The following is a 26,408-nucleotide window of genomic DNA, read 5'->3' as shown; positions in this document are numbered from 1 at the left end:
TTTTAATTTTCATTTACATTATGATATTGGTGATTCAAAAGCTCACCAATATAAATGGAGTTTAAATTTTGTGGCTAACGAAGGCACAGATCTTGAAATCTCTGTACTAAATTTGAAGTTTGGAACTAAACTTTGCCAGTCCAAAATTTCAACAACTAGATTTGCTATCAGTTGGTAAATTAGAATTTAATTGCAACTGCAGGAAAAACAAAAATCAATAAATCTATCTTTCACTTTTAAATAAAGATCATCTTAATCACCGAAATGTGTAATTGTCCATATCATTTTTCTCTGCCTGTGGACATTGTCAGTTATCTGCTCTAGAACTAAATGAGTTTATCACTAGCATCTGTTTTGTTGAAGCTAGGAACTTGGGGGCAAGAGCCTGGCCAGAGGAATGGTGCAGCCAAGAGACAATTGAGCTTCAATGATCTTCATTTGGAAATATCACTACAGAAGATTAAGCATACACTGTTTTTAAAAACAATTTTAACTGTTTTTAATATTTTAATTGAATTTTTTGGGTGATATTGGTTCACAAAACCATACAGGTTTCAAGTGTACAACTCAATACAACTTTATCTGCATAGTGCATTGTGCATCTATAGCCCCAAGCAAAGTCTCTTTTCATTCCCAGCCCCCCCCCTCTTTGCCCACCTCCACCCAGCCCCCACCTCCCTTTCCCTCTGACTATCACCACACTGTTCTCTGTGTCTGTGGGTTATACTTTTATGTCCTTTAGTTAATCCCTTCGCCTTCTTTCATCCAGTCCCCCCTGCCTCCCTCCCCTCTGACAGCTGTCAGTCTGTTCCATGTATCCATGCCTCTGGTTCTATTTTGTTCATCAGTTTATTTTGCTGAACAATGAATGATTCTACATATAAGTGAGATCATATGGTCCTTGTCTTTCTCTGACTGGCTTATTTCACTTAGCATAATACTCTCCAGGTCCATCTATGCTGTCACAATAGGTTAGATTCCCTTCTTTTAACAGCTGTATAGTATTCCATTGTATAAATGTACCACAGCTTTTTTGTCCACTCATCTACTGATGGGCACTTGGGCTGCTGTCCTCTTGTTAGAAACCATAAATTGAGTCAAAGAATTTAATGTATCCTGAATTCATGCATTATAGAGCTGGAAGAAAGTTTAGAGAATCTACACCAAACTCTTCATTTAAAAGGAAAATACAGAGGCTTCCTATTTTTAGCAACAGAGTTGGTGGGGTCTTGTGTCATCATTGGGTATGCTATACTGGGCAATATGTGAGAAATGTGACATCAAAATGGTACAACTGACAATTATTTCCTTTCTTGTTTTCTTTTAATTCTCAGTAAATTTGAAAAAGTAGTATTTGGTCTATAGGTCTGGCTACATCGATGCACCACAAATGAATAGCCATAAGCACCTTTGCTTTCCTTCTCTCACCTTTATAACAAGTTTTGTGGTTTCCTTTCCTGTTCCAGTCCTGGCCAAAGCTCAAGGTTAAATTATTTGTTCACAAAAAGCACTCCTCATAACACTCTCTGATCCCCGTTAAGTTTTATAAGCACCTGTTCCAAAAGCACACAGATAAACTGGAAAAGGCATGAAGCTGTTAGAACTTGTCACAAAATTCAGCACAAAGACCACAGCGTTCAAGAAAACCACATTTTCACATGTTGACACACAATTTCACTTCCTGTGTTTTGGTGATGACATTGTTGGCTAACCTCACCTATGAATTCTAACAAGTCAGGTGAAACCACCAAAGAGTCCTCTGTCATTTCCAATTGTGCCAGCTGCACTGGAATTGGATTTGTCTTCACGCTATTACCTAATGCTGAGGAGAGGGACCTGCCGAGCCTCACTGATTTTCTGCTGCCATCAAAATAGGGTTTTTGATTCCACTAAGGGCATCGGGGCGAAAAATGCTCTGACCCGCTGCCCGTGTTCAGTAGGTGATGAATGGACCGAGGCTGCTGAATGCACTGTGCACTATGTAATAGAGCTATAAATTAAGCTTTACCTGTTTGCCTTCTCACAGTCTTCATTGAAATGCCTTTAGAGAGGAAAATATAATTTTAAAAAAGCAATGGGTATTCTTATCTTTTCCTTCTATTCTTCCATTCTTTTTCTGCATTGATTTCATTGTAGGAATTGTTGATTATTTGCTGACTACACATTAATTCCAAGTTACCAAGACACGGTGCCTGTGTGTTAGTAACATAGCATGCTTGTTTTCTTAATGAAGCCCTTATCCTAGTTCTTAGAGCAACATCCCAAAGAGAGGTTGTCTTGTGGGAGCCACGCCATACAATGGGCTGGAGAGTTGACAATCTACCCCCTGAGCCCTAGCTCTGTCTGCCCCATGGGTAATTCAATTAAACGCTTTGAGCTTCATTCTCCTTATGTGTAAATGGGAAATAAAAACATCTGCTCTGACTACATTCCAGGTTGGTGAGAGGATCAAATATCAAAATACTTACAGAAGTGCTTTATAAAATCTTACCATACTTGAAATAAATTAAATTTGTATTCATCATTTTACCTCCACTGATCTCCAGAAAGAGTTCTAGTTCAGTTACAACAGAAGGTTCATAGGCAATAGGACCATTAAAGCCAAGATAAAAGAACAAGAGTCATAGAATGAAAATATCAGATAATTGTCCCAGACAAAATCTATGCTAAAAATAGTTCTATCAGTTGAACACTAAATTTAGCTTTTAACTTCATGGCAGCTAAGGCAGAACACAAAACACCATTAGGCACATGACTCTCCTTAATTTTCAAAATAAAGCATGTTGGTTTATTAGGAGAGAAGAAAATGTTCCTATCATTAAACGCGAAGACTTGTGGGTGGAACTGCTTTCTGGGCAAACACCTGTCTACATTTTCCAGTCACCTTTGCAATTGGGATCTGAGTTTGACCCATAAAAACTTCCCCATGTGCTGCTTCATGCTCCCCCACTCCATGCTAGCTTGATGCATGGCAAGTGTGGAAAGTGGAAGTTAAAATGAGCCTTGGTACCTGAATATCTACTTGCTTCCCATCAATTATGAATACCTGCTTTCTATTTTCAAACATGATAGAGAAAGAAATCTCTATCGTGTTTGAGCTGTTTTATTCGGTTTGCACACTCTATAAAAATTAAGGTTTCCTAATTTGGAAGTTTGTTGGATAACATAATGCACAGAGTTTTTCTTGGCGGGGTTGGGGAGGCTTTACGAATTTGTGTGCCATCCTTGAGCAGGGGCCATGCTAACCTTCTCTGTATTGTTCCAATTTTAGTATATGCGCTGCCAAAGCAAGCAGCAGTCTTTAACTGTAAGTTTTATTTAATTTTTTAAAATTGTTCTGGACTGTCTTATATTTTGTCAGAGAGGAGCAAAATCTAAAGGTTTTAAGGAAAGGGAATGAAACAAGAATGGGTGATTTTTGTTGATGTGTTTGATTCCTGGGGTAGAAAGGAAAGAAGCAAGAAATGAGAATAGCTGTAGTACATGAGACACATCCAGGAAGCCCTGTCCATTTGGGTAACTTGATAGCAAAGATACAATGGACAATGAGAAGATAAGAGAAGACTGTTACTTAATGAATTGGGAGGAATTCTGAGAGTTTAGAAAAAAGGACAAATAGTGGAGGGATAGAAAAGGACTAAATTTCATTTTCTTGTTAATCCCCACCCAAGGATACTTTTCATTGATTTTTTAGAGAGCAGGAAGGGAGGGGAGGGGAAGACACACAGAGAGAGAAACATCGATATGAGAGAGACACATCAATTGGTTGCTCCCACAAGAGCCCAGACCAGGGCCAGGGATGGAGTCTGCAACCAAGAAATGTCCCCTTGACTGGAATCGAACCTGGGACCCTTCAGTCCACAAGTCAATGCTCTATCCACTGCGCCAAACTAGCTAGGACAAATATGATTTTCTTGATCCCCTTAGAGCCTTGCCTGCCTGGCAGGGTGTCAGAACCTCGGCAGTGATCTGTTGGAACAAAGAAGCATTGCTGATAGGCCCTGCTGTAGAACCTGTCTTCAGCCATCTTTAGAATTTTATAAAAAGACAACCAAGCATGAGGATATCATTCAGTCTGTGGATTTATTCATTTTATTACACCTCAAGCACAATTCTCAGACAAGCACAATGGCCTATTGAACTTCTCTGGTCCTTTGAGGTAAAGTTAGCACAAGTGTATTGTGTTTAGATGCCACTCACCCCCAAGACAAGTTTGTTCTGAGCACCCTCCCTGAACATCTCTGGGGACTTCCTGATCAGAATTTTACTATGCCGTTCCCACCCTGAATTTACTAGTTTTTTGGCCCTTTCTACTTTGAGTATAAACACCCCACCACCTTTTACAGGTCATTTAGGAGATTTTGTTTCTATCTATTTAAATCTAAAGATTTAGCAGGACTTGGTCAAATGGCAGCATGGAGTAGACAGCATAGGGCCAGCCCTTGGCTTTGGGCCCATCACCTGAGCCAGAACAGATGCTCCAGCAGATGATACAGTGCAGGGTTGTTGACAGAGGCAGGTCAGGACCCAATCCAGTGAGTCCAGCAAAATGGGCAAACTATAGTCCCAGGCCAAATAGGCAGCAGGACATCTAGGACCAAAGATCAGAATGCCCGACCATGTAGAAGTCAAGAGTGAGGAATTACAAAAAAACAACAACACACACACGAATACTCAAATACCTTCAGAGCTATACTCTGGGAAGAAACTCAATATATGTCAGGTCTCAATGAGACTTTTCCAGCATCCCATTTCCCTTGGCCCATAATTTCTGCTTCTCAGCATTCCTATAAAATCAGCAAGCCACAGCCATTCTTCCTCACACAATAGCTGGTTTTTGAAGTATCTAAGAAAATGTAAAATATGGTTCACATCAAAATAATATGAATATCCAGAGACCATGCCATTTCTCTAAGCATTTTAGGTGCTACAGGAAAGTTTGAGTAACAGCCATTTTATTATTCTGTGAATACTACAAGTTTCCCTCTCTTCAAGCTTACATATGGCTTTTTGGACACTATCACTTGAAAGGAAATGAAATTCACAGGTAATTTTTCTAGTACTTCTACCAAGGTAACATTGTTGTTCTAAAGAAGAGGATCAAGACATCAATTAAAATAATTTGAATGTTAATAACATATAAAGTAGGAGATGGAAAATGATGCTTTTGTACTCTTCTGTGTGAGCTTATGTCTTTGCAAAGTTTATTACCCCCACTTCCTACCACAACTAAAAGGAATATAGAAACATCATTGTGAGCGTTATTAGAAGTGTAATTGCCTTTAGGAAATATTTGAATTAGAATCAAGATATTAGAACCCAGCCATTGCAAATCATTAGTTGAGCTTCGACCCATGAACCAGGAGGTCATGGTTCGATTCCCGGTCAGGGCACATGCCCATGTTGTAGACTCAATCCCCAATAGGGAACATGCAGGAGGCAGCCAATCAATGGTTCTTTCTCATAATTGATGTTTCTATCCCTCTCTCCATCTCCCTTCCTCTCTCCAAAATTAATAAAAACTTATTTTTTTTTTAAAAAAAGAATCAAGACATTAGAAACCATGTGGTTCAACCTCTACTCACTGAACTTGTAACAGCTATTAATTGAGCACTTATTCTTTCAACTCCTCTCCAGACAGTATCTCACTTAGTCCTCACAACAATCCTATGATCCCCATGTCAGAAATAAAGGAAACAGGCTCAAAAAGGTTAAGTGATTTGCAGAGTCACATTATAAGTGGCAAAACTGGAATTCAAACAATAAGTGATTGTAACTCATTTGTACCATCTTGCAATAAACATAAGCATTACTTACTTTATTTCTAAATGTTACTGCCAAGATTTATATGGCATGTAATATTTCACTTGGAAATATGTGTGAAATATTTGCTCCACAATTGAAAGACCGAATTTCCCATTTTTCAATTAAGCATCACCACTGCCAATTAAGGAGATAGACATTATCTAATGTCTGACAATTCTTCAGACCACATAAGCAAACAGAAAAAAAAGATAAAAAGATAAAGGAATCTAGTGTCAGAATTGTGGCTGTAGAATCTGTCTACAGCCATCTTTAGAATTTCATAAAGACAACCAAGCAAACAAATTGAGAGACAAAAATCATATAATCATATCAATTGATGCAGAAAAAGCATTTGACAAAACCCAACACTCTTTCTTGATAAAAACTCTCAGCAAAGTGGGAATAGGGGGATCATACCTCAACATAATAAAAGCCTTATATGATAAACCTACAGCCAACATCATACTCAATGAGCAAAAACTAAACTCATTTCCCCTGAGAACAGGAACAAGACAGAGATGCCCACATTCGCCACTACTGTTTGATATAGTACTGGAAGTGCTAGCTATAGCGATCAGACAAGAAGAAGAAATAAAAGGCAGCCAAATTGGAAAAGAAGAAGTAAAATTATCCTTATTCGCAGATGACATGATAATCTTATACAAAACCCCAAAGACTCCATCAAAAAACTACTAGACCTAATAAATGAATTCGGCAATGTAGCAGGATACAAAATTAACACCCCAAAAATCTATGCTTTTTTATACACCAATAATGAATTCATAGAAAGAGAAATGAAATAAAAACAATCCCAATTACCATTGCATCAAAAAAAATAAGATACCTAGGAATAAACTTAACTAAGGAGGTAACAGACCTGTACTCAGAAAACTACAGGACATTGAAAAAAGAGATAGAGGAAGACATAAACAAATGGAAGAACATACCATGTTCATGGATTGGTAGAATCAACATCATTATAATGTCCATACTACCCAAAGCAATCTACAGATTCAATGCAAACCCATTAAAATATCAACGGCATACTTCAAAGATCTAGAACAAACTCTCCTAGAATTTATCTGGAATAAAAAAAGACCCTGAATAGCCACAGCAATCCTGAGAAAGAAGAACAAAGTTGGAGGGATCACAATACCAGATATCAAGCTATATTACCAAGCCACGGTTCTCCAAACTGCCTGGTACTGGCACAAGAACAGACATATAAGACCAATGGAACAAAACAGAGAACCCAGAAATCGACCCAAGCCATTATGCTCAATTAATATTTGACGAAGGAGGCAAGAGCATACAATGGAGTCAAGACAGTCTCTTCAATAAAAGGTGTTGGGAAATTTGGTCAGATACATGCAAAAAAATAAAAGTAGATCACCAACTTACACCATACACAAAAACAAACTCAAAATGGCTAAAGGACTTAAATGTAAGATGGGAAACCATAAAAATCCTACAAGACTCCATAGGCAGCAAAATAGCAGACATATGTTGTAGCAATATCTTTATAGACACAGCTCCTAGGGCAATGGAGACTAAGGAGAAAATAAACAAATGGGATTACATCAAAATGAAAAGCTTCTGCACAGCAAAAGAAACCATCAACAAAACAACAAGAAAGCCACTGCATGGGAGAACATATTTGCCAATGATATTTCAGATAAGCGTTTAATCTCCAAAATTTACAGGGAACTCATACAACTTAACAAAAGGAAGATAAACGATCCAACCAAAAAATGGGCTAAGGATCTAAATAGACACTTTTCAAAAGAGGACATACAAAAGTTTGAGAGACATATGAAAACATGCTCAAAGTAACTAATCATACAAGAGATGCAAATCAAAACAACCATGAGATACCATCTCATACCTGTCAGAATGGCTATCATCAACAAATCAACAAACAAGTGCTGGCAAGGATATGGAGAAAAAGGAACCCTTGTGCACTGCTGGTGAGAATGCAGACTGGTGCAGCCACTCTGGAAGACACTATGGAGTTTCCTCAAAAAGTTAAAAATGGAACTCCTGTTTGACCCAGTAATCCCACTTCTAGGACTATATCCCAAAAAACCAGAAACACCAATCAGAAAGGATATATGCACTCCTATGTTCATAACAGCACAATTTACAATAGCTAAATTTGAAAACAACCTAAGTGCCCTTCAGCAGATGAGTGGATTAAAAACTTCAGTACATCTACACAATGGAATACTACACCGCAATGGAATAAAAAAGAAAGAACTTTTACCATTTGCAATAGCATGGGTGGAGCTGGAGAGCAATATGCTAAGTGAAATAAGCCAGTCGGAGAAAGATAAATATCACATGATCTCACTCATTTGTGGGATATAATAATCAACATAATTTGATGAATAAGAACAGATCCAGTTTCAAATGGCGGGGGGGGGGGGGGGGGGGGGAACAGGGGTTAGAGAGCAACCAAAGGACTTGTATGCATGCATATTAGCATAACCAATGGACACAGACACTGGGGCGATGGGGGCTTGCCCGGGGTGGGAATGGCTGGGGGGAGAGGTCAAGCAGGGAAAAAGCAGACATATATAAAATTTTGGACAAAAAATAAAAAATAAATAATAAAAAAAGACAACCAAGCATGAGAATATCATACATTCTGTGGATTTATTCCTTTTACCAGAGGCCCAGTGAACCAATTTGTGCATGGGTGGGGTCCGGCCAACCCGGGCCCCAATTGGGTCAGGTCAGGGCTGGGCCTGTCAGGAGGAGGAGAAGATAGGAGGTTGGCCGGCCAGCCCACCCTGATTGGGGCCCGGTCAGGGTGTGGTTGGCTGGGGGAAGGGGCTGCGGGTAATTGGATGGACGGCACCACCCCCAATTGGGGTTGGGGGGCCAGTTGGGGGAGGGGCTGGTCATGGGGAGGAGCCTGGGTGGTTAGCCAGTCAGCCCTGCCCTTGATCGGGGTGGGGGGCAATCTGGGGCGGGGTCAGCTGGGGAGAGGGGCTTGGGGCCAATCTGAGTGGTGGGGGCTCCTAAGGGGTGGGGCCGGCTGGGGGAGGGGCTGCAGGAGGTTGGCTGTCCATTCCTGCCCACTATTGGGGCGAGGGATGTGATCAGGGGTGGGCCAGTGGGGGAAGGGCTGTGGGCCTATTGTGGGGGGGCTGGTTGATGAGGGGTGGGGCTGGCAGGGGTGGGGGGCTAGGGAGGGGCCATTTGGCCAGTTGCCCCATTCTTGATCTGGGTGGTAGAGTCTGATCAGGGGGAATCCGGCAGGGAGGAGGGGCTGCAAGGTTGGCCGGCTGGCCCCACACCCTGATCGAGGGGTTCGCTGGCCACACTGGGCATCATAGCAAACGGTCGTTATGGTTATTATGGCCATTACAGTCGTTGGCTTTATATATATATATATTACACCTCAAGCACAATTCTCAGACAAGCACAATTGCCTACTGAACTTCTCCAGTCCTTTGAGGTGAAGTTAGCACAAGTGTATTGTGTTTAGATTCCACTCGCCCACAAGACACGTTTGTTCTGAGTGCCCTCCCTGAACATCTCTGGGGGCTCAGATTGTATCTTTAGTGATTGGCCCCAGATCACTGCCTTTAGAGCTCTGTGCTGCAGGACAACTGCCGAGGGCAATGTTTCCTTTTGCAGCTCTATCTGTACCTGTGGGCCCAATGCTCATGACTGATGGGCTGGGCTTCCTGGAAATAGCCTAGGGTATCATTCTTCCTAGGCGTCCATGCTGTGTTTGAAAATCGTGTTGGCTCCAGGGCCTAACTTGTAGTCCTACTTGCACATGTGCTATTGAATTCTTCCATTCTGTGTGCATTGGGTCTGTTAAAAAATGGACAGACTTCATTGTTTTTCTTGATAATACACCTGCAAAGCTCAATTTCTTTTTTTAAAACCGTCATTAGATTCTCTATATTCATGCAAGCTCTGGACTACAATTTCTTCTCCCATCAGTAATATGTGCTTTCCCAACTGGTAATTTCAAAATTAGTGGTCTGGCCTTTAAAGCATTTAAAGTTAAAAAGAAAAGAAGAGAAAAGAAAAATCTTGAGGTTGAATTGACCAGTTTCACATGGGTTTATTCCAGATAATCAATCAGTAATTTGAAAAGAATGCCTTCCCCAGGGGTCCTCAAACTACGGCCCGTGGGCCACATGCAAATACAAATATTGTATTTGTTCCCGTTTTGTTTTTTTACTTCAAAATAAGATATGTGCAGTGTGCATAGGAATTTGTTCATAGTTTTTTTTTAAACTGTAGTCCGGCCCTCCAATGGTCTGAGGGACAGTGAACTGGCCCCCTGTTTAAAAAGTTTGAGGACCTCTGGCCTAGCCCCTCCCCCAACCTTCTGAAGCAGTTTCACTCTCTAACATATCAATATTATAATGTTGACTCTCCTAATAAACCTGAGCATTCAAATTGTTTGTGTTCTTAGTACCATAATAAAACTGCCACATTTCTATTCATTGCAAAGTCAAAGCTATCATAATCTGCTGATATGTTTTTCTGAATGCCCTGTCAAAATGTTTGCTACATCTATCAAAATATGGCAAATTTATTTGGGGCATCGGACATGAGCAGCCCTGAAATCTTTCAGACAAATGGGGTTGGATGGACAACAAATACATAAAGATTAGAATGAGCAAAGTGTAGGGCAGAGCAGGTCTTTGCTACTAAATATGATAGATCTATTGTAAAAAAATGATTGATGTTATTGGGACAGGAATTTATCAACACAGGTAAAATCTAACTTGTTATACAAAACACAGTATAGTAGTTTTTCAGTGGTTAGCAAATACTTTTTTTTTTTTTGATAGCTAAAGATTAAAATTTGTGACAATTACAGGGTAATATAGTTGTTAGATTTCATCATACTTTGTTAATTTCAAGGCAATATTCCAAAATATTGTGTATCTATTTCAAATTAATATGGACACTTCCAAGCATCCTTGGAGGACCTTCTGAATCCCTGAGATTATATTTTAGCAAACATAATGAAGTAGAATAGATGGAGGCTCATGCCTATCTAAGTTCCATAGCACAGAAGAGCACTTCTTCCTGCCCAGATGAGAAACTAAAAATCATTATGATGAGTATTCTCTTTATGGTGCATAGCCACAGAATTCCCAACTAATTAACTAAGAAATAAATTATGCATTTATAATTAAAACTAGAGTCCCGGTGCACAAAATTTGTGCACTCGGGTGGGGGGTCCCTCAGCCCACCCTGCGCCCTCTCGCAGTCCGTGAGCTTTTGGACATCCTTAGTGCTGCCACAGAGTCAGGAGAGGCTCTTGCCACTGCCACTGCACTCGCCAGCCATGAGCCTGGCTTCTGGCTGAGCAGTGCTCCTCCTGTGGGAGTGCACTGACCACCAGGGGGCAGCTCCTGCATTAAGCATCTGCCCCCTGATGGTCAGTGCGAGTCATAGTGATCGATTGTTCCACCTTTTGGTTGATTTGCATATTAGCCTTTTATTATATAGGATTCTTAAGGTTTATTTTATACTAGAGGCCTAGTGCAGGAATTCATACACCGGTGGGGTCCTTCAGCCTGGCCTATGCCCTCTCATAATCTGGGACCCCTCAGGGGATGTTGGACTGCCGGTTTCAGCCCCGTCCCCGCAGGTCAGGCCAAGGGACCCCACCAGTGCACATATCTATGCACCAGGCCTCTAGTATGTATATAAGATCTTTGGTTAATCTCTTTCTACCCTCCCCCCTCCTGCTTCCCTCTGAAATTCATCAGTCTATTCCATGTTTCCATGCATGTGCATTGAGTGTCTGCTCCCGGTGGTCAGTGAGTGTCATAGCTACTAGTCAAACGGTTGAATGGTCGAACAGTGGAATAGTCGCTTAGGCTATATATATATAGATGTGCAATTAAAAAGAAAACTTGTAATTTTGTTTTTCTTGGCACTGCTCCAATATTTAGAAAAAAAAAAAAGGTGGGAGACTGGTCCCTCACTTGGGATCTCCGGACAATGAAGTAGCAAAATCAGCTTTGAAAAGGAGCTGTGTCACTCAGGGGGGAGGCAGGGAGAATTTTTTCAAACTAGAGGCAGATATTTGCATTTCCAGAGCCTTACTTCCCTGTTATTTGCAAGAAGAGTTCTTGCTGGGAGTCACCTTAGAGACCTGGCTTTCCCTACTCATAACCATACTTTTTATTGATCTCCAAGAAGAATTTTGTCCAAGAATGAATTTTCCTTCTTCACTATAATGGTATTCAACAGAAGCAATTTCATACTAAATAATATAATTTGGTTGGAAGAATGGAGGGATAAAATTACTCTGGTGTTAAATCCAAGCCTGACCAATTCTTTAAAAATTTCCTGTTTTGCTGTTTGTTTTGTTTTTAAGAATAATGCTTTTATGTATTTTTCTTTTTTAATATTTTATTTAAGTATAGTTGGTATATAATCTTATATTGGTTATATTAGTTTCAGGTATACAATTAGCAATGCGACATTTTTATACCTTATGATGTGATCACCCCACTAAGTCTAGTAATCATCTGTTACCATGTGAACTTATTTTTTTAATTTCTTTATTTATTAAGTTATTACATATGTGTCCTTATCCCCACATTACCTCCATCCTCCCTACTCATGCTCTCACCCCCATGTTGTCTGTGTCAAAAAAAAAAAAGGAGTTCTTACCATTTGCAACAGCACAGATGGAACTGGAGAGAATTATGCTAAGTGAAATAAGCCAGTCAGAGAAAGATAAATATCACATGATCTCACTCATTTATGGAATACAATACAATGAACTTATTTTTAAACATCAAATATATAAGCTATTTTAAGAGAAAAATCTTCCTTTTCATCCTAGTCTCCTTCATGAGCAAGTCCAAGCCTCCAGTAAATGAGATGAACGCTTACCTCAAAGGCCCTCTGGATTTTGACAAAGTCGCCCACACTGAGCTGGTTTTCAAGCCAAGCTGTGCTGTGGTCTTCACCTTCTGTCCTCCCTCGCCCAGGCTCTGACCCCTTGTTCAACTCAAGTGCAGCACTCTGGGAGCTCATAATGGCTTCACCTCCTTCAACAGCTTTCAACTATTTCTATGCCTTTATTATTTTTTCTTCCAAAGGTGTCTTCGGAAAACAAAACAAAACAAAAAAAGCCAACTTAGCAATAGGATTTCAAATAAACATACATTTCAAGGCTTATAATAAGGAGGCAGGATGTTTAAGCTGAGAGGTGGAGAATGAAACCCTCAACCCCACTCTTCCTGAATTGCACAGCTTGTTTTCCAAGTCCATAGCCCAGTGGTTTTAAAACACCCCCTCCTTATACTCGGTTGGACCTGACTTGGTTAAAAACAGATAAAGCTTCTTCCCCCAATGTTCATAGCAACGGACCCAGAGTGCAGCTTCTAATCCTCATTTCACACGCATTAGCAAGGCAACTTCTCAAAGCCTTGTTGGCTAACCTCGTGTCTATTACCATGTTGTGGTTTTAAACTCCCTTTTCTTGTCTGGAGACATTAGATGGGGCAGCTGCCAGGTCCCCGCCCCAATGTAGCGCTCCCCTCTGCAGGCCACCCTCCCAGCAATGCCCAATTGTTTCCTCTGTTCCTGCTGCTTTTGTATGTTTCCTGGCAACCAACAGAGAGCCAACTACAACTTTCCCTTTTCTGCTCCCCCCAACCCCCAACTAATAACTGACCTGAAAGTTCAAATATACAATGAAAATGCTGAGTTTTTTTAAAAGGAAAATTCAGCCCACTCATTTTTCATTAAATTTTATCACTGTTTTATTTAAAGACATCTTTTATAAATATATTTTCTATGAAGCATATCATGTATTATGAAACAATATGATTAGATGAAGAAATGAGTGTGATACTCAGGAATTGTACGTTTTGCACTTAGGAAATTTTTTTGTCTTATTTCATAAGAATCCTATTCTTTGTATTCTCTTTGCCTTAGTTTCTACGTATGTAAAATGAGGGTGGGTTGAAAGAATTTTCAATTCACTGAACATATGATAAAAAAAAAAAACATAGCAAAACATAATATGATAAACCTTATGATAAAACTACTTACAGTACCATTACTGGTTCAGCTTCTATTAATGAAAAAGAGTGGGAGAGGGAGGGACATGTTGACATTTTTAAAAGTATTTACCATGTGCCAGGCACTACAGTAAGCACTTTGTATTCCTTACCTTGCTTAAGCTTCATAACAACCCTACAGGCAGATAAGACACAATTCCCATTTTGTAGATGAAGGGACAAAGCAAATGCCAAAGGCCACAGGGTTAGTAAGGTGTGGAATACAGCGGCCTGCGTGGCTCCCTCTTCCAGAGCTTGAACTATAGACGATGCCCTCTTTGCACCTTCTTTTCATTTCTGAAAAGTTGTTACTAAACATTCTCCAGGTCCTTTCCACTCTATCATCCTATGAGCTGGTGTTCACAAGGCTAATGGTGACATGCAGTACATTTCCCACAAAGCAGAGAAGGAAGCATCCTACATACATTCCTATACCAGTTTTAGAAAAATAAATGAGATTTTATTTGTGCATTTTTAATTCATCTATTTCTCTGTCTATCATTTATTCCAAAAATCATTTATTAAAAACCTACTCTATGTCAAGTCCTAAATTGGACCTGGGACTTGCCCAGAGGGGTTTATAGCTTTTTAGGGATGATTACCTGTCTAGTTCATCTTTCAGGCTAATCCCAACTTCTTGCTGTTTAAAGTGTTGTATTGAGAAGGATTTTGAAATCATATCTAGGCTCACAGGGAAGAATGGCGTTGTAGATTATAAATGTGTATCACAGGCACAGAAAGGCAAAAGGGATATATCTACCACAAAGTTCCCTGTTTTGGTTTAGCCCTTCATGTAAGTTAGGAAACCACTTTTAAGTCCTAATATTATAAACTCCCCTAAGCAATCTCACATAAGGACAAAATTTGTCTTATACCATCCTAACTTGTAAATTAATAATAGTTTAGATCAGCTGATTATGTCCCATAACTGTTTGCAAAATGTTTTATCATAGCATTCTGGAGAGGTGGGCTTTGCTCAGTAAGAGACACTAATGAGGGAACCTGCAGGAGAAGTAGGTTTCCCACTGGTTGATGGTGCAAAATTCTCTAATTATTCTTTTTTTTAAATATTTTTTATTGATTTTTAGAGAGAGAAGCAGGTAGAAGGAGAGAGAGAGAAACATTGATGTGAGAGTGAAACATTGATTGACTAGTTCCTACATGTCCTCAGTAGCCCGCAACCTGGGTATGTGCCTTGACTGGGAATCTAACTAGCAACCTTTCAATGCATGGGACGACACCCAACCAACTGAACTATTATTCTAAGACAGTCAAACTGCCTGAGCTACTTAGCCTTCATACAGATGCAACTCTAAATGTTTTCATTAGTCAAAACAGGAAAATAGAATGAGCAGCTAACAAATTACTGTAGAAGTTAATCAATTGACACCATTTTCTTTCTGTAAAATCATGGCATCAGAAAATAGTTTTTGATTGTAAAGCTATAAATAACTTTAAACTACTTTGTAACTGTGTGGTTCATTTTCAGGTTAAATGCCCACAACCCTGTAAAATCCATAACTAGCCTCTTGGCTCTGCTGAAATGTACCTTCCTGCTTGTCATAAAGCAAGTATGATTTTGTGGTTATCTGCACGCGCCCACTCCAATGCTAGGCTCTTTGGGGAATGGTGTAGTGATGGATACAATCTATACTCTCAAGGAGTGGACATTTCAGTTGGAAAGAACACTAACAAACAAACCAACACTTGCTCCCATCTCTTTTAGGGACAGGCCAACACTCACTAGCACACTGGAGAGCTAAGCACCCAAGAAAACAAAACAAACTGACCCATCCACTCTCCTTTGCTTCCTTTGGAACCTTAGGACTGATGCACTCTCCTCATTGAGTAGACACTCCCACGTGTCCTCACCACAACTCCCTACTCCGCCCCCAAAGCCCTGCTCTCTTTTTCCTCAGTAATTTATACTCATCTACATAAATGTGGGCCTCATCTTTCCTTTATTACAGTGGTTCTCAACCTTGGCTGCACATTAGAATCACCTGGGGATCATTTTAAAATCCTGATGTCTGGGCCTCATCCTCTGGAAATTCCGTTTCTTTGTTACTAATGTTGTGGCCCCACTTCATAACAAAGAAACAGAATTTCCGGAGGATGAGGCCCAGACATCAGGATTTTAAAAAGATTCCCATGTGATTCTAATGTGCAGCCACGGTTGAGAACCACTGCTTTATTAGGTTAGCTTATTCTTATTAACATTCTTCATCTGTGCCTAGAATTCTCCTAAACACCTCCTCACTTTAACTGAAACCAGCTTCCTCGTATCAACCCCATTTCCCACCGAACCATCTCAAGTTGAGGCTGAATCTTTTCCCAGTCCATGTCCATGCAGATCAGTAGAAGGGTGACTTCCCATGGTCTCCTTTTTTCTGGAACATTAACCTTCCCAACATGGGTCAGTGGCCAAACCTCCTCTCCCCAGGCTCTTGTTAATCCTCACTTGATTTTTAGAGAGAGGGGAAGGGAGGGATGCGGGAGGGGAGAGAGACCAACATTGATGTGAGAGAGAAACATCAATTGGTTGCCTCCTGCATGCATCCCAACTGGAGCTGGGGATCAAACCTGCAACCCAGGTACATGTCCTTAACAGGGAATCGAACCTGAGACCCTTCGGTGCACAGGCCAATGGATGTTCTGCCACTGAACCACACTGGCCAGGGCCACAACACAACTTCCCCCCAGAGCCTGAGGGAAAGAAAGCAGCAGCCCTGCCTTTGGCAGCTTCTAAGCCCTCAATAAATATTAGTTTATTTCCTTCCTTGTTCCTGATCTCCTCCCAGTTTGAATTAATTACTCCTTCCCCTCTGCAACCACAGCATTTTGTTTGTACTTTAACCACAGCACTTTTTCTTTCTGCCTTAAAATATAATTAGTTCCCTGGGTATCACTCTCTCTGACTACATTAACTCCCTAAGAACAAGGGCAATACCTCACTGATGCCTATAGCCTTACATTGCCCAACACAGAGCTTTGCATAAAACTACACAATGTATAGCAACGTGAACTCATTTGTAAAATAAGACGGGTGGAAAGTGAAATTCACTTATAGCTTTGAGTTTGTAGGGCAGGGTCCTGGGAATAGGTGACATTGAGTCAGAAACAGAGTCATGATTCCACGATTTAAAAAAAAATGAGGGAAACAAAATTTGAGAGTGCATCTTCAAGACACTCTTAGTACACTATTCAAGCACTCTTGAAACCAAGCATTTCTTGCTTTTATACATATAATTTCTATGTAAGATGAAAATGTGTTGAGGACCTACTCTGTGCCAGGCACTACTCTAGCACCAGAAAAGCAAAGATGAATGAGACACAGCTCTCTGTCCCATAAAACAGTAAATGTTGGTTTTAAATTAATCCTATCTTTTGAGAAAGCAGGTCCCCTGTTAAATCTTAGACAACACAATATTTGCATTTTTCTATCTTCTGAACAATGTCCAACGTAACAAACTATAATTATAACAGTATTTCTCAGATTATTCAAGTATTTGAACACTGAAAATTCATAAAATGATATCCTACAATAACTAAATGTGTAATTCTGCAATAAATGACTTACCATTTACTTTAAGTTTTAGTCTAAGCAAGGAATGGTGGCCAAATTTACAAATATATAGAAGTGGAATGTGAAATTGAGAAAATCCCAATTATTGACTTAAGTATTTCTAACCCATTTGGAAAAGACCACTGCGGTTTTATCAATAGACACCTAGGATCCTCTGAAATGAATATTGAGAATTGGTGCTTGAAAAATATCTCAAGTTCAATCTTTTAATGCAAACTCTGGTGGGTCTTTCCAACAGTTAATAACTTTTGAGCCCCTCTTTGCTTTAACAAATCCTTCTCTTTGAAATCCAATGTCCATGTTCAAGGTCGCACTTGGACTTGCTTGTTCTCAGCCAGGCTTTCACTAGGGAGCCACTTTCTGGGCAATTACTGTGAACTGGTTATCAGATTCCTTGATGTTGCCTCTCTGAGAGAACACTGCGTTTTATTCTACTTGGAGCTTTAAAACAGTTTGTCAAAGTCACCTTGATATTGAATACTTGCATCCATGTACAGAACCACTAAAAAAAAATAGTCATAAAATCATTGCATGAAAGGAGTCACTGAAAATCCAGTAAACATTTATTGATTTCCTCTTTGAAGAGAGAAAGAAAGCAGGTAGGTTGGAAATGAACAATTATTGAGTTCCGAGTATATGCCAAACACTGTATTAGGCACTCCCACAAATGTTATTTTATTAAACCTCATGATATACCTGCAAGATACTTAATATTGTCCACCTTTTTTTTATACTGATGATGGAACTAAACAAGATTAAGTATCTCACCCAACTTCACACAACTCATAAATTGTAATGTCATGCTATGGTTTCTGCTAAGACTTTACACCAATTTTTTTGTCATTTTAATTATCTTTGAAATCTTATAATCTCGGCACTATCAGTACCACCATTTTATAAATAAAGAAACTGAGGCTTAAACAGACTACATAATTTGTCCAATATCACCTAACAAAGAAGTAGCAAAGCTGGAATTCAAAATTTAGATTCTTGCCCTCACCAATTTGGCTCAGTGGAATGAGCATCAGCCTGTGGAACAAAGGGTCCCGGGTTTGATTCCCATCAAGGGCAGGTACCTCTGTTGCAGGCTCCTCCCCAGTCAGGAGGCAACCAATCGATGTGTTTCTCTCACATCAATGTTTCTCTCTGTCTTTCCCTCTCTCTTTCATTCTCCCTAAAAATCAATGGAAAAATATCCTCAGGCGAGGATTAACAACAACAAAAAATACACACACACACACATAAAAAAAAAACTCAGGTTCTTCTATATACTCCATAATATAAAACCCTGTACAGAATAATCTGCTAAACATCGTAGTAAATTCTAACCCAGTTTGGGAGCTGAGATGTGTCAAAAGTAAGGAAAAATAAAGCATAGCTCAGGTAATAAAGTCAAAGGAGTTCAGAATTTGGAGTCAGAATAGCAGGCTCAAATCTTGGATGTCTCACTTTCAACCTATAATCTTGGGCAAACTGACTCATTTCTCACAATGAAGATAGTAATAGTGTTGATCTCATAGAATGGTTCTAAAGGTAAAATGAGATAACATAGTAAAAGCTGTCTGTAAATTGTAAGAACATTATGCACACGAGTCAGCATTCAGATTAGTACACAGTCGGAGAAAAGCAAATCCCTCCAACTCAGGAGGTAAGGTAGGAGCTCACACAGGGATTGGAATATTGTAACTGTGAAACAGAATGAGGCAAAATTAGCCACATGATGACACTTCATATTGAAGCCAGGATTGTATACTAATTTTTATTGCTTCTAGGACATGCTAATTTCAAAATCCATTCCACATTAATATTTTCAAGGTTAGTTATGAATACAATATGTGTTTATGTGTGGTTTTTAATACTTTGAAAAATATTTTCTGCCTTAGAATGAGTCCAAGCTAATGGTAACAACAGAACTCTTCCTTAAGAAGAACTGGTCAGTCTGGCACTGTTTGAATCTAGTTATAATGACATCAGAAACAGCTCTTTCCCATAACCAGTGTCACTACTATCCGTCATAAAATGACTCTCTTAGTCTGAGTGCCAAAATCCTCAGCATCAGTTGTTTTGTTTATAAAACATTAAAAATTTTATTCTAAAAGGGAAGTATATTGCCAGAACTGGTTTGGCTCAGTGGATAGAGCGTCGGCCTGCGGACTCAGGGGTCCCGGGTTCAACTCCGTTCAAGGGCATGTAACCTTGGTTGCGGGCACATCCCCAGTAGGGAGTGTGCAGGAGGCAGCTGATCGATGTTTCTCTCTCATTAATGTTTCTGGCTCTCTATTCCTCTCCCTTCCTCTCTGTAAAAAATCAATAAAATAAATTTAAAAAATAAATAAATAAATAAATAAAAGGGAAGTATAAAGTTTTAATTCAATACGGACTCTCTGAATGGGTTAGCCTCAAGGGAAGATTATACTTATACATACATCTACATCTACATCTACATATACATGTACATATTCATATAGAAAGACAGAGAGAAGGAGAGATGTGTAAGAGTGTAGCTTTTCAGACACGTTGCCTAATGAGCAGGGGAGGAGAGTGGGTAGTCACAGTGTTTTGGATAAGCACTGATCACTAATTGGGTGGCAGAGGTAATTTGGAGATGAAAATATTTCTGAAAGAGAAAAAATACAATGAGACAAGGGCTCAAAAGGTCAGAATCAGGAGACATGGATTTAAATGCAATCTCTACCATGTCTACATAGCTCTGGACATATACCTGCTTTGGGCTTCACCAATCATACATGGAGATAATTCCTACATGCCCACTTCAAATACTTGCTTTGAGGCTCAAATGAGATCATGTATTGTATATGAAAACATTTGCTAAGTATAAAGGGCTATGTAAATATCTGGTGATTGGTTTGTTCATTCATATTATAAAAATTTCCTGTGACTTATCATGTGTAGGCATCACCCTATTGATACCAATGATTATCAGTCATGGGTCTTAACAGAAAAGGGATAAAACTTGAAAAAATGAATTATATAGGTAAAATATGTTATAGATAAAATATTACATGGGTTTAGTTAAAGAAGAGATTGCTTAACTATGGACTCTCTTAACTAGAGCTAGGGTGTGTGGTGGATGGAGCAGAGATGGCTTTGGAAGAGGTGACATTGGACTTGGTATTATGGCTTGAATTGTCCCCAACAGTTCTATGTGCCACATAATATGGCCTTATTTGGAACAGGGTCATTGTAGAGGTATTAATTAGTTAAATTAAGATAAGGTTATACTGGAGCAAGGTGGGCCCCTTATAATATGACTATGTCCTTATGAAAAGGGGAAATTTGTAGATAAATGCCTACACACAGACAAAACACCATGTGAAGATGGGAGTTATGCAGCCACAAACCAAGGAACTACCAACAGCTATGAGTGAGACCTGAAACAAATCCTTCCCTAGGACCTCCAGCCTCCAGAACTTGAAGTAATACATTTTTGTTTAAGCCACTCACTTTGTGGTACTTTGTTATGGCAGCCCTTGGAAACTAATATTGTTGGTTATATAGATATACAGGAAAGACAATTCATGTATAGAAATGTTTGTTATTAATATGTTTATTATTATCAAACACCTAGCTCAGTGCTTGGCACATCATAGGCAACAAATAAATATTTATTGAATAAATGTTTTAATAAATAAAAAAGAGATCACAGAACAAGAAATAGATTGGCATCAAATTTTTTTAAATATATTTTTATTAATTTCAGAGAGGAAGGGAGAGGGAGAAAGAGAGAGAAACATTAATGATGAGAGGGAATCATTAATTGGCTGCCTCCTACACACCCTATTCTGGGGATCAAGCCCACAACTCAAGCATGTGCCTCTGACCGGGAATCGAACCATGACCTCCTCATTCATAGGTCAACGCTCAACCACTGAGCCATGCCAGCCAGGCTCAAATATATATTTTTTATGTGTTTCATACATCTTCCCTTGGGCCAATCCTGTACTTACACACACACACACACACACACACACACACAATTAGAAAAATTTGCACTCCTGTGAAAAATGCTTCCATGTCACCTTTCTTTACTCTAAGAAAATCTATCTGGGAAAGTGAAGACATTTTAAAAAATAAAAGGCAATAAAAAGAAATTCAAAAACTTGTAAAAATCAAAGTTGTGAGACAAATGCACTCCAAAAGATTGAAAGCTGTGATCCCGAGAGAGAGCAATGCCACAATAAATATTTCTCACAAAACATAGGGCTCATGAACTGGCGCTCTGATGAAAAGCCCTCGAGACCAAGGGCCTCCATTTCTCCGTGGCAGGAGCAGCAATAGTGACATTAATATCAGAAGTACACTCCTAAATCAAGTTGTTAAGTGCACTCATAGAGAAGGCATCTTGCAAATGCAGATGGAGCTGTTGCAATCATTGCCTAGACCAAATGCTGTCAGAGAAAATGGGTCTTAATTTACTCAACATATTTTGGTTCTGTAATTCTCAAGATTAATTCTTGCCAATGTCTGAAAAAGTAAAAAACAACAACAACAACAAAAAAAAAAAACACGAGGTCCTTTCAAGGCAAGCTTTTAAAATGCAGTCTCAAATGAGGTGGGGGAGTACACAGATGGCAGGATGCTGATTACTGTGTTCATGGCCACTACAGATGTGCGTGTGTGGAGAGGGGGCAGTCAGCTCAGGAAAAAGAGCTCCTCCACCTGCTGGGAAAATAGAGTGGTGGTGATGGTCTGGCTCACAAATTTACCAAGTGGGATGCTAAATTTAGGGAAGTGAGTCAGGTCTCCAACAAAGGAGATAATGACACAAATCTACAACCGCCACCAGCTGCTTGACCTTGGAGGAAGTTATTCAACTTCTCTGATTTCAGAATCCACATCTAAAAAATTTAAATCACATGATCTTTCCAGCCCCTTCCAGTACTTCATTTTAAAAAGAGGGGAGGGGAAAGTATAAGAATGCTGTGAGCTCCACAGCAAAAGAAATGATGTGATGTCCCAGATACTACTATCGTGGTCATCCATGTGTAGTACCCAGAACATGAATGTGGACATGGTCAATACTTTTTAATGATGATGAATGAAATCATCATATGACCAACTAATGGATCTGTCAGTCAAGCATCTGTACACCTGCCACATGCTGAGCTCTATGCTACCTACTCTACCGGCATGGGAAATACCGGCAAAATACCACATGCGGGCGCGCACATACAGTGCGATTGAAACTTCATGGCCCATGCACAGAAGTTGGTATTTTGTGGAAGAGCCACACGCAAGGGGCCAAAGAGCCGCATGTGGCTTGCGAGCCGCAGTTTGCCGACCACTGGTAGACCATGACAGCCATGTGGAGGAGCCAGGCGTGCCTGCCAAGAGCACAGGAAGTATGGAAATGCTTAATCAGAGGATGTAACAGGATGAGTTATGCATTTGTGGAAGAGCACTGATGTCCAGTGATTGTCATCTGGGTAGGACAACCTCCCTCGGGGAAACCATTGGCTCTGGGATCATTTCAGCTTTTACACCTGAAGTCACAGCACCCCTCCTCCCACCCAGATGCCCATGACCATGCCCACTCTCCAGGGCAGCCTGCATCTCATAATATTAGTTATCCATTTCTCCATAATCATTTGTGACAGGAAAGTACAGGAGCTTGAACCATTAGAGTCCTCTCATTTTCCTTAGGTCCAGATACATAACCTCCTTATAATTCTTGGAGTTAATGTTTCAAGAGTGATTCTATAAAAGGCCAAATGCCACATATTTCTGAGGCTTGCAAAGGTGTCTGGATCAACTGTTCATCTTTTTCTTCTAGCCGACTTGCTAACAGTTTGGGTTTCCTACCCTCATCTCTTCTCTGCCTCTTCCTTGCTAATGAAACCCTCATTTCATGAAGAACACCTTGTCCAACTCCAGGCAAGACAGCCTGCTTTTTTTCCCCTCAGATTCCCTTACAGACAGAAATGGCCATATGACACAATGACACAATTCTGGCCAATGAAACCCTAGGTACAAGACTGCTGTGAGTCCTGGGAAGGCTTTTGTTTTATACGGTAAAATAGGAAAGGAGCTCCCTTTTTCTTCATTCTGCCCCGAATGTGGATATCATGCCTGGTAGATGAGAGAAAGACTGCAAAAAATCTCAGAAAAGTCAATGCCTGAGCTATTTAACCAACATCAACAACTGCCTTTTCCTAGATTTTTTATGTTTAAGAAATAATACTTCCTAATACTACCTAATACTTCCTAACAGATACAATTAGGAAGACGATAACATTTGTCTTGTTAGAAAATACTAGAAAATATGCAAGGTTTAAGCAATAAATGAAGTTTTAGACTTATGAGACCCAGGTTTCTGAGAACCAGCTAAGTGAGGTGTCCAATCAAGAATGGACTTTGCATGTCGAAATGCTTTCTATGTTTTGTATTTATGATGGAAGAAAGGAGATCAAGATGGGGAGGGGGGATCAGCACAGATCAGGATTCTGACCACTAATCATGGAAAAGCTACACCTGAAGTCATTTTACTATGTCTGTGCTCTTTGTATTTTTGAACAAAAATAGGAGGTAAAGAACAAACAGGTAAGGATTGTTGTTCCTTTGTGCTTTCCTGTTACCTGGGAAGTATTTGTTATGTATTGTTTTCTCTCTTAAGCAGCAAAGTAAAAATCAAATTTAAAAAAAAAAAATCTAGCTGCCTTTTATTCGTTAGTGATAGAATTGTAGGCATCATCCTTTTCTAAATTATAAGGAAATTCTGATTAGCCAGGGGAATACTGTAGTGGATAATTGTGCAGGCCAGCAGAAAGAACAGCAATGCATAATTACACTATTCACCTCCTTTCTTTTCCTCCTTCTTTTTAGTGGTAAATTATCTGGGGGGAAAAAACAAACAAAAACAAAAAACAGGGGACAGGAGAACCAAGATGGCAGCAAAAGTAAATGCCTGTACTCGCCGCCTCCCACAACCACATCACAATTACAACTAAAATACAGAACAACCATCATCCAGAACTGCCAGAAAGCTGGCTGAATGGAAGTCCTACAACTAAAGCAGTAAAGAAGAAAGCACACTGAGACTGGTGGGAGGTGTGGAGGCACAGAACAGGCTGGTCTGGCACCCACGTGTGCCGCTTTTTTAATTGGGAGGGAGATCATCTGTATGAAGGTGGCCCAAGAGGAGCAAGGGGTCCCAGCCCCACACCAGACCCCCAGTCCAGGGTCTCAGAACTGGGAAAAGAAGTCCCTACGGGCAGTAAGAACTATGGGCTAGAAAAACCAGTGCAGATTGGGGCTGAGTGACACACAGGCTGCTGGAGACCCAACTGCTCCTCCTAAAAGGCCGGCACCATGAACTGAACTTACAAGCTCCTGCTTCCTCTGAGCTCCAGCACCAGGGTGAGGCTCTGGGGTACCCAAACACATATGCGGAGGAACTGGACTGTCTGGCATCAGGGCAGGAACTCAGGGACAGCTTTCTTCCAGATGGAGGTACTTGCAGTGGTCTTTGTTCCTGTGCTGGCACCTCCCTGGTCACAGGGCTGACTGGCAGCCATTTCTGTTTGCTCCACCCTGGTGATTCCCTGAGACCCCGCCCCATCCAATTTACAACCCCACTCAAGCTGTGGGCAGCAGCTTTTGCATATGAATGACCTGTCCTTGCTCAGGCTAAAACCTGTCAAACAAGCTGCAGCTGTGTCAGTAGCCCCAAACGTATCAATAAAAGGCCCAAGACCCGGCACTAGCACCAGCCTGCCTTGCTTCACAGCTGAGCCTAGTCTGGGCACTTCCATACAAAGAGGAAGAATCTGAAGATCTCTCTGTAGCTCCTGCTGGGTGGCCCCAGGCAGTGGCTGACTTTGCACCTCCCTGGAGACCAAAGAGCCAATGTACCCAGTGGTCAGTGTGAGACCATATCAGATTACAACTCTATACATCCATAAGCAACACACTCAAGGGGCAGATTCAGTGAGCACCAAAGCCCCACTGAAGCAAGTCTTCCATAAGGGTGTCTCCTGCACAGCAGCTCTCCCACTGTAGTTGCAGTGAATTCCCATAGCCAATTGGACTGGAGGTCAATTCCTCCCAGTGACACCAACAGCAATCAAGGCTCAACTACAACAAGACTGTGCTCACAGCCCACAAAGAGGTGCACCTAGAGCAGCCGTGGGCAAACTATGGCCCACGGGCCGGATCCGGCCCATTTGAAATGAATAAAACTAAAAAAAAAAAAAAGACTGTACCCTTTTATGTAATGATGTTTACTTTGAATTTATATTAGTTCACACAAACACTCCATCCATGCTTTTGTTCCGGCCCTCCGGTACAGTTTAAGAACCCACTGTGGCCCTCGAGTCAAAAAGTTTGCCCACCCCTGACCTAGAGTGTCCACCTCAGGTGTTTGGGGAGGCTGAGCCACTGGCCCTATAAGACACCTAATACACAGGGCCACTCTATCAACTCAAAGAGACTTAGCAGCTCTACCCAATACATAGAAACAAACACAGGGAAGCAGCCAAAATGTGGAGACAAAGAAACATGTCACAAATGAAAGAAATGGAAGAAAGCAAACTACTAGATATAGAGTTCAAAACCATAGTTATAAGGCTACTCAAGAATCATCTAGAAACCTCCAAAGGACTTAGTAAGATTTTCAAGGGTCTTAGTGAGAATGCAAAAAAAAAAAAAAAAAAAAAAAAAAAAAAGGAAAAGGGCCAGTCAGAAATTAAGCATACACTGACTGAAATAAAGAATAATATACAGGGATTCAACAGTAGACTAGACACAGTGGTTCTCAACTTTCTGGCCCTTTAAATACAGTTCCTCATGTTGTGACCCAACCATAAAATTATTTTCATTGCTACTTCATAACTGTAATGTTGCTACTGTATGAATCATAATGTAAATATCTGATATGCAGGATGGTCTTAGGCGACCCCTGTGAAAGGGTCATTCTACTGCCAAAGGGGTCA

General features: G+C 40.3%; 1 protein-coding gene and 1 non-coding gene across 2 annotated transcripts in view; both read right to left on the bottom strand.

Annotated features, from left to right (window-relative positions):
• WDR49 (WD repeat domain 49) overlaps positions 1-13,312 on the bottom strand; it is a 135,250-nt gene extending 121,938 nt beyond the window's left edge. Inside the window, exons 1-2 of the mRNA XM_070403635.1 lie at positions 13,262-13,312; positions 12,697-12,909 (exon numbers count right to left, since the gene is read on the bottom strand). Coding sequence (XP_070259736.1) covers positions 12,697-12,840 — 144 coding nt within the window. The 5' untranslated portion in view covers positions 12,841-12,909; positions 13,262-13,312. The remainder of the gene's footprint in view (positions 1-12,696; positions 12,910-13,261) is intronic.
• On the bottom strand, positions 3,189-3,293 carry LOC139004568 (U6 spliceosomal RNA). The gene has a single exon (XR_011470442.1). It is a non-coding gene; the product is annotated as a U6 spliceosomal RNA (small nuclear RNA).
• Positions 13,313-26,408: the final 13,096 nt, after the last annotated feature.

The sequence above is a fragment of the Myotis yumanensis genome, unplaced genomic scaffold, assembly GCF_028538775.1.
Source record: "Myotis yumanensis isolate MYYU_CA2020_CCGP unplaced genomic scaffold, mMyoYum1.0.hap1 SCAF_2, whole genome shotgun sequence".
Lineage (NCBI taxonomy): Eukaryota > Metazoa > Chordata > Mammalia > Chiroptera > Vespertilionidae > Myotis > Myotis yumanensis.
The sequence above is the reverse complement of the archived record's forward strand: the minus strand, read 5'-3'. Positions and strand labels throughout refer to the sequence as shown.